The sequence below is a fragment of the Rhea pennata genome, chromosome 1, assembly GCF_028389875.1.
Source record: "Rhea pennata isolate bPtePen1 chromosome 1, bPtePen1.pri, whole genome shotgun sequence".
NCBI lineage: Eukaryota > Metazoa > Chordata > Aves > Rheiformes > Rheidae > Rhea > Rhea pennata.
This window is the reverse complement of record NC_084663.1, coordinates 67,345,522-67,358,173: the sequence shown is the minus strand read 5'-3', so window position 1 is coordinate 67,358,173 and position 12,652 is coordinate 67,345,522. Positions and strand designations below refer to the sequence as shown.

Below are 12,652 nucleotides of genomic sequence, written 5' to 3'. Positions count from 1 at the left end.
GAAGGCCTTTGGATTCATTGAACCTGATCTCATTTTTCAACATTACCATTTAGAATATAAAACGACAGTTTTAAAATGAAGTATTTTTCTATAAAGTTTTCCTGCAAAGTAGGAAGTCAAAAAACAAAGTAGTCAAAGAATCAAAAAACAGTCAAAATTTAAGCAAGAAGGTACTGGTAATAGGGATTTTCTTCATTTTTTATTTTAAGTCAGTACCCACCATGATTAACTGAATTTCACAAATGCTGAAGGCAATATACTAACAGAAAAGTGGTTAAGGTGGAGAAATACTATAAACTATGTTTTTTTCAAAGCAGCCTTCAGAGCTGGATTCTTGGATGTCAGCTCTGAATTTTATTGCTATATGTACTGGTGGTATAAGGTTACAAAGCTGAGAAATAACATTCTATTTTTAAACCAGTTGCATTAGACAACTTGCTATGTTTATTAAGCAATCTCCTTGGTCGTTTACTTTTACCATCTAAACTCCAGCAGGCAAAAAATTCTCATGTTCTCGTAAGAGAATGAATTCTATGGTACAGTTTAGTATAAACATGCCAAAACGGAATTATACTGTTTTCCTATTGGTTTTAAACACTCTTAGGTTAGGAAGAGATCATCTACATATAGGACACAGCATAATGACACAAAACAAAAAGGTCTTACTCCTGCTGCCAAGAATATATCACAAGACAGAACACTTCCTTCACATCCTGAAGCTGTACCTTAGCAGCGTACTTGAGATTCTTTGCAGGTCTTAATTTAGCATTTTGGATGGCTTTAAATCCTACATGAATTACTATAACATGTACAAATCATTCCCATCTCCTGGCCTACAGTGGAAAATTTCAGTCTAGTTTTTAAATAAATTAGTACACTTTTTAAAAATTGCCATTTTTTGACTTACTAAAAAAAATGTCATATTCTTCCAGCTTTCTAGCCTATTCAATTTGGTATTATATCTCCAAGGTGAGAAATCATCTGAAATAAAAAGTTGTTTTACCATCTTTTGGAGACTGTGCTGCTGTGGACACCAGCCCGGTAACCACTGTGGATGCTACTGAGGGCGCAGACTAAGTTCACGGTGGGGAAAAAAAAAAAATAGTTTGATCAAACCATATCTATCACATTGCATAATACAGAATCTTTTGATTTCATCAAGACTAAGCCATGACCCATGATAAGAATAACTAAAGAGATTTTTTTCATCACCAAAGCAAGCAACAACAGGAACAGAGTTTGTACACCTTATGACCTGAGATTGCCAGCAAAACCTCATCTCTTTCATTTTACAGAAGTAATACCTAAGTAATCACTTGGAGATCAGTGTCAATCATTATCTTATCTTCTACAGAACTTTTACTATAATCTTAAAAAAAAAAAAAAGTTCAGATCCACACTTTAAACATCTCTCCCAAATTAAGACTGACATACTGCTCATTTTATATTATTTTTCCCCTCATTCCATAGTTACTTCCCCTTCTAGATTGATAGAATTATCCAATGACTTCACTAGAAACGCTGCATTAAGAACTAATACCAAAAGTAGCCGCCAGGAATACAGAATCTATTGCAACCTATATATTTTTCCCATTACATGACAGCATCACACCTGGTGGCCTCAGTCCCACCTGGTTGCCTCAATCCCACAGACTAAAAGGTCGTTCTCCAGTCTGCGCTTGCACAGTCGATTCAAAGAGCAGAACACTGAGCATTTTTATTTTAAAGATTTTAAAGACAGGCACAGTGGTATTAAAGACAGTGACCTAAGAGCACAAACTCATGAAAACATGGAAGTTATTCAAGACTACAAATTGCCAGCTTTGCAAACTTACACAGGCAGGAGCAGACGTCACTGGAACAGTCTCTGGACTAAGGGTTCTTCTCAGCTTAGCATCCAGATCTTCCAACGGCTGCTGGGACTAATGAAAAAGAAAGTAGTAAACAGCTGTTCTAGCCCAAAAGAAATAATACACTATTTCAGAAACTTCAGCCACATTAAATATTAAAATTTAAAGCAGACAGTACAGCTTCAATATTTCTATCACCTTTAGTTTCCACATGGTTAAATTTAACATGTATAGCAAAACAAGATTGGAAGCAATTTAAGTAACACATTTATTAAAAATAAAAAAAGAAATATTCCTTATTATTTTATTATTCCTTAAGTCGGATATTTGCATTTCCACTTTGGTGAACTGGGTAAACACACTACAAGCCTCCAAGTTCTACAGCTTCTGATCCACAAGGAGGAGAAGGTAGTTTATGTTATGGATTATGCAAACTCTTGAAGTAAGAGATTAAAAAACCCCACAAAAGCAGAAAAACATGCTCTTGAAAGATTTCAAACATATACTTATTTCAAAAACATACACTTATTACTTAAAAAGCAATCATCTTCAGACTGAGGATAATACAGAAATTTAAAAAACAGTTAGTCAAAAGTTGCCTCAAAGATGCTATCTGGATGGACTGACTTTAAAAGGAAGAGGGGAATAGGGGCAGAGTCTCCCTCAAATAGAGATGTTACTTAGATTCCAGTTGCTTGAGTTATTATTCAAAAAGACTCAAGTTTGGCCAAATTACTAGGGGAGGAGGGGACGGGGAAGGCTGCAGGGAGGAAGATCTCTAAAATTATCTTAGATGTAAGAAAAGCTTGGATGCACTCAAAACTGTGAATTAGGGTCACAGCCATAAGACAAATATGAAAGAAAACAAGTGCAGGTAGATGTCATTAAGTTGGAATTTTGATACCCTACAGTAGAAACTTCCACCCAAACTTTAGCATCATGAATCTTTCCAAGGCCTTTATATAAAAAAAGGCCAGGACTTGATAGGGCACGGTAACATAAAAATGCTACCTTCCACTTAGAGGTATTCAAAAAAAAAAAAACAAAAAACAAAAAAAAACAAACAAAAAAAAAAAAAAAACAAGAAAAAAAGAGAGAGAGAGAGAAAGCTTTCAATGGATTTGCCAGGATCACATTCTGCCTGAATTGTGGATTTCAAAACAAATGAAAAAATTAAAACAGAACAAGGACCCCCCCCCAAAAAAAAAAAAAAACAAAAAAACAAAACAAAACAAAAAATCAATTCCAAACTTACAAAAAGATTCCTGCAAGACTCTGTTCAGGAATCAAAATTTCTGGAAGATACGTGGACTAAATCAATTCAATAATAATGTAAAATAAAGAGAAGATTTCACCTGGAATATGATATTATTTGATCCAAATAAACAAATGAAGGAGCTGAGACAGAATGGTCAGGGTATGAAGATTCTCTTACGGAAGAAGGGTAGCAAAAAATGAAGCTTGCAAAAAAATAAATAATCTAAATATACTGTAAAGACAAATTAAGGAATGAACAGAAAACAACTATTTAAGACTGAGGGACAGTCTGACCTAAACTGATCTGGAGATACTTCACAGTTTGTCTGTACATTAGGTGTTGGTCACTAAGCAAAGAAAAAAGTTTGTAAAAAGCCACATGAAACCAAATACAGCAGAATTCTCTTTTCTGTGAGAGTTTCAGAAGCAATGCATTCGCATTCATCTTTTTCTTACACAAAAAGCACAAGTCCCTGCCTTTTAACATTGCATAATACTTTCTGCAACTGATGGACTGATCTTCATCACTCAAAAAGTTCAAACATCCTTTAATTAAAAAAAAATGGGGGGGCATGGAGGCCATCTGCAAGAACTCCTTGATTCAGGTTGGACACATCAGAGTTTGCTTCCCCATATGAAGACTGAGAAGGTGGTAGAGCAGGAGCACACAGGATGAGGTCAACTTTCAGCACATTGTAGTTTATGTCCACTAGAGTGTTTCTATTCTCACCTCGAGCACATACTCCATGCAAATTTGTCTATTTTGTGAATCTCTTAATGACATTTAGTAGGAAAACCAGAGCAACTGCTGAATAAATACAGAGCTCCTACGGAGAACATCTCTGCTAACTGCAGCTGACAGGGGGAAAAAAAAATCTAGAAAGCTTTAAAAGTGACTATTAGTGTCATAACCAACACAAACACAAGAAAGCAGCTCACATATTGCCTGCTGCTCAGTTCTACCCCTGTCTGTGGAACCAGGTCTGGGGGTTTCTCGCATTTGAGAGGAACAAAATCCTATTCAAATGGTATCTCTGAAGATTAGTACCCTATTACATGTGGCTCAGTTTTTGCAGTTTTAGCTGTAGCATAATGTGACCCATGACAGCTCATTAACCAAAGCTGCTTTAGCACAGATGAAATTATTTCCAAACTTCTACAATTGTTCCTTTGTATGACAGTCAATTTAAATGTTTTCACATAGAAAAGACTTCACACCATGCCATTGTGAATAGCAAACAAGGAAATCTGCAAAAGAACTTGAGACCTTTCAATTACATTTTAAATTCATTTCCATAGATGAAATTTGAACATTAAAGCTCCATTTCAAGAGATATGCTAGGAGACCATTACCAGGGTGTCAAGAACCAGAACTTTGTCAAGGTTAGTTCAATCACCATTAAAATTTTCAGTGGTCAAGAAAATAAAGAAATCAGGTCAAGCTGCTAATGCATATCACACAAATTTTCATACTGTACCTATTTGATTGGAATTACTTTAAAATTACAGTTAAGACACTAATTCCTTTCTTAAAAGAACTGATTCCAATTCAAGTATAGTTTTTCAATGTGTGCTCTAAGGCTACTCACTCTGAACCCGAACCACAGATGGAATAGGTCGATACTTTTTAAAGTTACACATGCATAGGAAACATTAGATTTAAGACAAAATTATTCTGAGCCTAAGTATGTACCTGAAGATACCTGCTTGAATCATATCTTCTTTACAAGTCTGAATAGAAAAATTGGGATCCCCACATTTATTTGCCAAATGATTCTTTCTTTTAGAAACAACAAGTTTCTACCTCACAATCTCACTGTTTTCGTTTGGTTATTTTTTCAGCTTCTTTGCATAATGAAGTGTAGCATTCCCACAGCACATTTCATTGCACAGCATTTAAAAGATCCATAAAACCAATATAGTTGTTCTTATTACAAAACTCCTTTAACTACTGCACATAGGAATAGAAACTGAGCAAGGTTACACTTCAACTCCTGCTTTGAATCAGGATCTTCAAGTACTTGGGCAAATGCTGAAAGACTATAAAAATGAGTCTAGTTAAAAAAGACACTCCCAAGAAATCTCAGAGCAGCATTGTATTTTTAGCAGGATATATTGCTTTCCTAAAAAAGCTATCATTTTGCTATTATATCATTTAATTGAAGGAAGAAAACAGGTTTAAGTTTTACACATATACTTACCTGTATTACGTTTTTTAAAAAAGCTCTCAAGTTCAAATTAAAACAAACAAAAAAGCCTGATTTATTGTTCCTGTACTTTAGGAACCAGTGACCCAAAGGGCAAGCTACATCCCCAGTTCTGAAGCAACTTTGGTCACTGCTACAATTACACAAAAGGGGTTATTCAGCCAAAAGAAAAGAAAAACAAAGACATTAATAACATGCAATGGAGAGTTTAATTGAAACATGCTCTTTGAAAGGAAAAGGAAAAGAAGCAGATAAGATCTGCTGAGTTGTATAGCACCTGAGTTAGTGAAGGTCCTGGAAAAGATGGCAGCGGCTCACTGGACGGAGTGCCAGCTGGAAGTTCAGAACCTACTGGTAGCACCTAAGGATAATGAAGAGGAAACGCGAGTCCATCAGATATGGAACAACAGACGGATCAGATACCAAGTTACTCTAAGTCATGTCACACCACAGAAGCCTCAAGAGTTTTTCTGTAGAGACTTCCTTCCCAGAAAGTTAGCACAGGCTCTTTAGGGATTTTTTTTTCAATAATTAAAGATAGCTAGATTAAAAAAAAAAAAAAAAAAAAAAAAAAAAAAACACACACACACACACACACACACAACTTTGGCCACAATTTTGTTAAAAGCTGCTGCTTTGTTCAGAAGCAAAGCATCTTGGCCATTTCAAGTTTGCAAGAAATGCTACTATAATAATTCCACAAAAAAGCCCTTATGCTTCCAAGATACTTAATCTCCCTACTCATAACCCTACTCAATCTCCTTACAACAGACCTACATTAATACCCTGCTGCCAGTTAACAGTGGCAAACTACATGCTTCTGGCAAACTGTTCCAAGCAATACAACCCGAGAACAGAAACCGGCACGCCTGAGGAAGACTCCACTTGCTGAAAAGCTTATTTTTAACCTTTTATACCAATCTTTGGTTCATCATCTTTTTGAAGCCAAAAGGTGCTGATTATCCACGAAAGACGACTACGCCATGCAACCAGATAGGGGGAAGTCATCCAGGTACATTGAAGAGGTTAGAGAGACTGGAAAGGTTAGAATGAGGCACCACAGCCTCCCAGCAAAGTCAGAGAGCACATTCCAGTTAGTTATTTCAATTGTTACGAAAGTGGGAAGGTCTTAGAATTAAGTGACCCATTACACAACTTGCAATTCTTTTTCTTAGCTGGAACCGAGAGGCTTGACCATGACTTTTAAGATTTCAGAAACTGCATGATAGCCTTATGAGTTATACCGTCGGGCAGCTGACTTCTCTTTTATGATAGCAAACACTGTCAGATACTGTAATTGACTTAAAGTCTTCAAGTCCTCATCAAGCAGAACCCGTTCTAGCTTGCTGTCGTCTTACACCTTAATTAATGGTTCAAAGGGCAGTAATGACTGCCCAGGGAAGACATCCTCCAAAACTATCTACTCTCCCAAGAACGTTTCATCAGGGGCTCGGCATGTTTCATCAGGGACCAAGTCGAGCTGCATTACCTCAGTTTTGCTGTGCACTAGGAACACACACGAATGTAACCTGTTCTCCTGACACAGTTTGACTTGTTAAGCTGTAGTAAGTTTATAATATAGCTTATAAAAGAGAGGCAAAATCTGGCTTACATAAATCCGTAAGACAAGTCAAAACGTATTTACTCTCTGCATTAACTGACTGGCCATAAACAAAATACTTCCTCTCCTCCCCACCATGATTTATTAAATGTCTGAAAGCTCAAGTGTTAAGCTTTTTAAGTGTTAAATCTCAAAAACAGACACAAAAATTAACCTAAATGTAAGCTATAAAAAAAGACACAGTGATTTATAAGTGAAGACTTCAGAGAGAAGATAGTTTTCCCACAACAGACATCAACCCCCACAAAATTCAAGCATTTACAGGTTTGTAGTTAACAAGTTTTTAACAGCTCCAGTAGTTTCCACATCAGGACTTTTTTTTCTTTTTTCTTAAATCTTTTTATAATTCTCAACTTCATTTCAATATAAATGAATTCATCTTTATCTTGCTTCCCCCCCTCCTCTCAGTGTTCTGGGGATGTGTTCCCTCTCTGCTCCATGGCAGAGATTTCCTATTTGGTGCTTGAGTACAACCTGAAAAGGAAACAAATGCCACACACTGGGCAATACTATAGTTTTTTTTCATTACAGAAAGTGAACTGTAGAGTGCCACTTAGTGAATTACATACTTACGTTTCAAGACAAGTGTAACATATATGCGATCTACACTAGTCACAGAAAGGTAGACTATCTACAACACCTACAAGGGCTTGGAAGGAAAAGAAAAATGGACAAGAATCTCCACATTCTTTGCTCCATCCATCCACTGCTCCCTTTCACCCCTCCATCTCTAGTTCCTACTTTTTAGCAAAGGCTGGAGAAATCCTTAAAGTTTACTGCTCTGGCAGCTGTTACACTCCCCCAGATCTTACACAGATTTTATGTATTGGTCTAATAATACACTGTTCTAATTAGCCGATTAGCTCACCGCATATGAAATTACTCTTTTGCAATTATCATCTCTGGTTTTATCTCAGACAAACATATCCATCACGACAAGGGAACGGTACCAAATTTATTTCCCATCTGTACCTTCACTTTTGCAAAAAGGACTGGGAAAGGAATCATTTAAGTCTGATTGGCAAGGTACACAGATGAAGAGCTCTGTTCCCTAACTCAACCTTGGAACATTTAATTTATTTATTTTAGGGTAGTGCAAGAAGCCTGAAATATATTTTTTGTTACCTTACTGTCCTGATCAGAGCATACAAGATTTCCCCATAGGGAAAAGCATTAATGATTCTGCTTCTAGTAGAAAAATACAGCAGTAACAATTTTCACTTTGGGCAGGAAGCCTCCAGAGACTTGGCTGTGCTTCTCAGAGGAGGTTTATCAAAACAGATAAACACAGAAAAGAAAAACATTTTATCTACAAAATTAAAACTCAGAAGATGAAATCTGAGTAAATTCCATTTATCTCCATGCCCTGAAGAAGTATTGGCTCAAATATTACAGGGAGAAAATTTTCTACCAGTACCACATACAGAATCATGGAGGAGATATAGGGAAGCTGTATCAGTAAGAGTGTAAGAGAATAAGACTATTAATGAATAGAGATGCTAGGAGCATTAGCTTAACTATAAGACTATTAATGAATAGGGATGCTAGGAGCATTAGCTTAACTAGAATAACCTGAAACTAGTTAATAGAAAGGTTGGCTAGAGAAACCAACACAATGCAGTGCCAAAGATGTTACAAAAATATAAGGAAGTGGGTATTAAGGTGTTTGGTTTGTTAAGGACCTGAGAAGCCTATTCAATTTATTCACACTTAAAACTTTGAACAGGCGAGAAATAATTTAAAATGCAGAAAGGCAGTACTCCCCAAAAAAGGAATCTATTTATAAGAAAATGGATAGTCTGTTTTCACACCCTGACATTTCTGGATAGTGAGCAATTATCAGCTTCTACAAAATGTCTCAGTTGTTACTGAGATATCACAAATCACCACTTTATGAAAGAGTTGTTTGAAAAGCATGACTCAGTAAACAATAACAGCAGCAGCTATGTTTAAGTTTTCATATATTCAGATCTCTCTCAAATTCATCTCAAGGAGAAGAGAGTATCCAGGCACCACTTAACAAGCAGAGGACTTTCAAAAAACAGTTAGATTCTCCCTTGCCTTCAGGGAACAGGCTAATGATAAGAAAACAAAGCTAAACTCTCATGACTACCTTGTGAAATGCATACAACCACCCTTGGCTCATTTCAGTGGTCATATATAAAGTAAAAAGCTATTTAAAACAAAACTTCCAAAATTCTATTTGAAAAAAAATATTTGCTTCACTCCTCAGAGTTTAGGAGAAGGAAAAATGAACAGTGCTATTAGGGAGGTATCTCAGACACGCAATATAAAATCGGACATTTGTTTCAACACAGTGTTCTCAGGATAAATAATTCAGAAGAGAAAATTCTTTCAAATATTGTATCAAGCAAAGCCACTTCCGCCTGAATAAATGTTTTGCTTTAAAAAAGGATTCTGATCAAATTCATTTTTTACAATACTTAAATATTCACACAAATGTTGCATTTCTTACCGGCACCCTGCTTAGAGGTGGCTTTGAAGGAGAGGTCCCTGGTTTCACTACTGCTGTTGCAATGCTGCTTGATGCTGAAATATAGCTGACTGGGGTGATCACTTGCCCAGGAGTGGCAACTGGTGTCAGCACAGGCAAGCCAGTCGGTCCAAGAGGCAAACTACTCGGTGGTATACAAGTGCTAATGGATGTCAGGGGCTTAGTTGGTGCAACAACAGTGGTTGGTATCCCGGGAACAACAGTAGTTTCCATTACCAAGGATGTCTCCAGAGATACCGATGGATGTGCTGTTCCAACGTTGCTGTGTTCACTGAAGAGAGATCGTAGCTTCTCTTCCAGGGTCTTTATATCATCAATACCAGGTGCTTTAGACTGAGCATCAGCATCAGCCTCCAGACAGTGAGTATGAGGTTGGTTGGGTAAAGGCGCTGGCTGAGGCTGACTGTGTATCAATGTTTGCTGTACTGCAGGCAAGTTGGTAACTGGCTGTGGTAAGACACCAGGTAAGGGAACCTGAGGCAATACAGGTGTAGACATTGCACCTGGAATCTGGGGTAGGACAGGTATTGATGTAATTGCTGATGGGATGAGTAAAGGATGTATCACTGGCTGAGTTATTGAATCACATATGCTTGTTGCTACTGAAGATGATAAAGGAGCAGAGATTGGAAGAGATAATCCGGCTGCACTGCAGAGCTGTGATTTATCTACAGATTGCCCACTTTCAGACAGCGGCTGTGGAGCACTTACAACTGTTGTTTCTGCCAGACTAGAGACAGAGCCACCACTACTAAGTTGAGGAAGCTGCAAAGCCATATTCTGAGGAAGAGATAGGGCAATAGATGTCTGTGGTGCTGCCAAACTACTTACAATCTGAGGAGTAGACTGCGATGTCACAGCTGGTGCAATGACACCAAGACCAGTGACCCCAGGAATCTGGGTAGATGGCAATGCCAAAGAAGCCGGTGTGCTGGTACTAGGGGCAATGTCTCCAGTCAGTGACTGAGCAGGCTGGGATGTAGTAGGTAGGGAAAAGGAAGTAGGGGTGCTCACACTAGAAGCTACTCCACCAGTCGACTGCTGTCCAGATTGTGAGGCTGGAGGTGGAGAAATAGAGCTTGGCACACTTGTGCTTGGGGCAGCTCCACCAGTTGCAATTTCTGAAGGCAAAGTAACAGATCCTGGAATAGACACACCTGTGGTGGAAGGAACAGATATTGAAGAAGCAGCTACTGATGCTGGGGGTGCACCACTGCCTGCCATGGAAGAAAGCGCAGGTGGAAATGGTGGTATAGTTTGGTTGAACACTGGAGGAGCTGTACTAGGTCCTTCTGTCATTTGAGCATGTCTGATCTCAGAAAATGCTTGCTGCAAGCTCAATGATGATGCAGAGTGGGAGAGATTCATTCCAGGACCATGTAATGGAGATGCAGCAACTGAAAGAATAGAAAAATGTCAGCCCTGGGTAAATACTACCTGGGTAAGTTCAATACAGTATATCTCCTATTGCTAGATTAAGAACTCTAGGCACGATGAAATAATTATAAATTCAGGCACACATTAAAAATTCAGAATTGAGGTTCAAGAGTCTTTCAGACAGCCCACTGATATTCTTTACTAAGAATCGTACATAGTATCACCCAAATTATAATCACATCCTGAAAGCATAGTCAGGTCCTTACTTCCAGAAATACTTCAAGGAGTGTTCAGGAACTTGCCAATTTAGTTAATCACCACCGTTTGGATAAAGGTGTATTACCTATCAGATTAAGAGTTCTAGATAACTTACCCACATCTGGAGTTTCTTTTCCTCCAGGAATAGCAGAGGTGAAAAAGCTCTGTTCTTTTAACCGACTCTCAGGGACCGGGCTGACAATAAACCGTCTTCCAGCAGAATGGACGACCTGGGTAAAGGAGCTAGGAGGAACCCCTAAACAAAAAGTTGGATATTTAATGATACATGGTTGTAACAACATACACAGTCTGCAATATGGAACATGCACTCCATCATAGAAAAAATGTGGCTGCACCCATCTGCTGAAAAAGAAAAAAAACTGGTAGGCGAGAAAAACAACAACAAAATCAATCACAAGAGACTTACCTGCTCTTTGTGGCATGGAAGATGTAGGATCTGGCTGTTTGAACTCTAATTTCTGTAAAATAAGATTAAATTTTAAAGTTCTATTCTGAAACACAACCCCACAAGACAGTGCTTAAAGTGCTAGCTTACCGCAGTGGGGGCATTGAGTGTAGGCAGTACCACAGACCCAAGTACCATTATAAAACTAGTGGAATTCTGCCCAGCTAAATAACTACAGCGCTCTTACTGGTACTGTGATTTTGTAGCTTCTCAGTTTAGCAATCCTCAAATTGACCCACATACCTGTTTCTTAACCGACAGTCTAGCTGATTTCCTTGATCATCCAACAAAAAAAATGGATGTTTCAGTTCTGGCTTGAAATAATGCAAAAATGCCAGAAATGTCACTCCTGCTTCTTCCCAGCAATCAATTTCAAAGTCTGTATTTCCCAACCTAGCAAACCAATTTTAGTAACTCACTGGGTAGAGGGTCTGAGCTCAATTTCTCAGGCATTTAGTGAGCAGCACACAGCTGACAGCTCAAACCCAAGAAGCTCCAGCACTTAAATTTTTAGACTGCCTACCTAGCAGACTATCAGGAGCTTCAGCAACTTAGGAAGTGTTGAAACATGTCAAAAAGCAAAGGTCTACATAATTTAGCTTCCTAGATGAATTTTAGGTTTTCATTTCAATCTGAAGCATTTTCCGGTTGTTTTTTTCATTTCATTTTTATGCTTTGATACTTCTCATGAAAGAAACTCTTTTCTAGCTAGGTCTACTCACAAAACCATAGCATCCAAAATGAAAAATATGGATAGCTAAAGCAATCTAATTTGGGGGGGAGGGGGGGGGTTGTTTGTTTGTTTTTCCATACCTGTGACCCTGGAAAGAAGCCATCATCTTTTGTCCGCATACTCTCCAAACCCTGATCACCTTCTGGCTCCACACTTACATCCTCACTCAGCATTTCATCTGCTTTCTCAATAATCTCTCGTACCTGTTCTACAAATGAGTCTCGCTCAGTTGCTAGAATAAACTCATTCTGCACCTGCAAAGAGAACAAAGCAGCAATGACTTTCTACAAATCTCTTCAAAGCTATACACTGAATATTAATTTAGTAACTGTCATTTACTTTCAGGGTTATTATTTATCTTCCCTCCA

General features: G+C 38.0%; 1 protein-coding gene across 1 annotated transcript in view; it reads right to left on the bottom strand.

Moving 5' to 3' along the window:
- The window catches only part of WNK1 (WNK lysine deficient protein kinase 1), a 108,366-nt gene that overhangs the window by 14,242 nt on the left and 81,472 nt on the right, over positions 1-12,652 (bottom strand). The window contains 7 exon segments of the mRNA XM_062590504.1: positions 1,004-1,073; positions 1,836-1,922; positions 5,592-5,675; positions 9,412-10,847; positions 11,201-11,341; positions 11,513-11,564; positions 12,365-12,538. Coding sequence (XP_062446488.1) covers positions 1,004-1,073; positions 1,836-1,922; positions 5,592-5,675; positions 9,412-10,847; positions 11,201-11,341; positions 11,513-11,564; positions 12,365-12,538 — 2,044 coding nt within the window.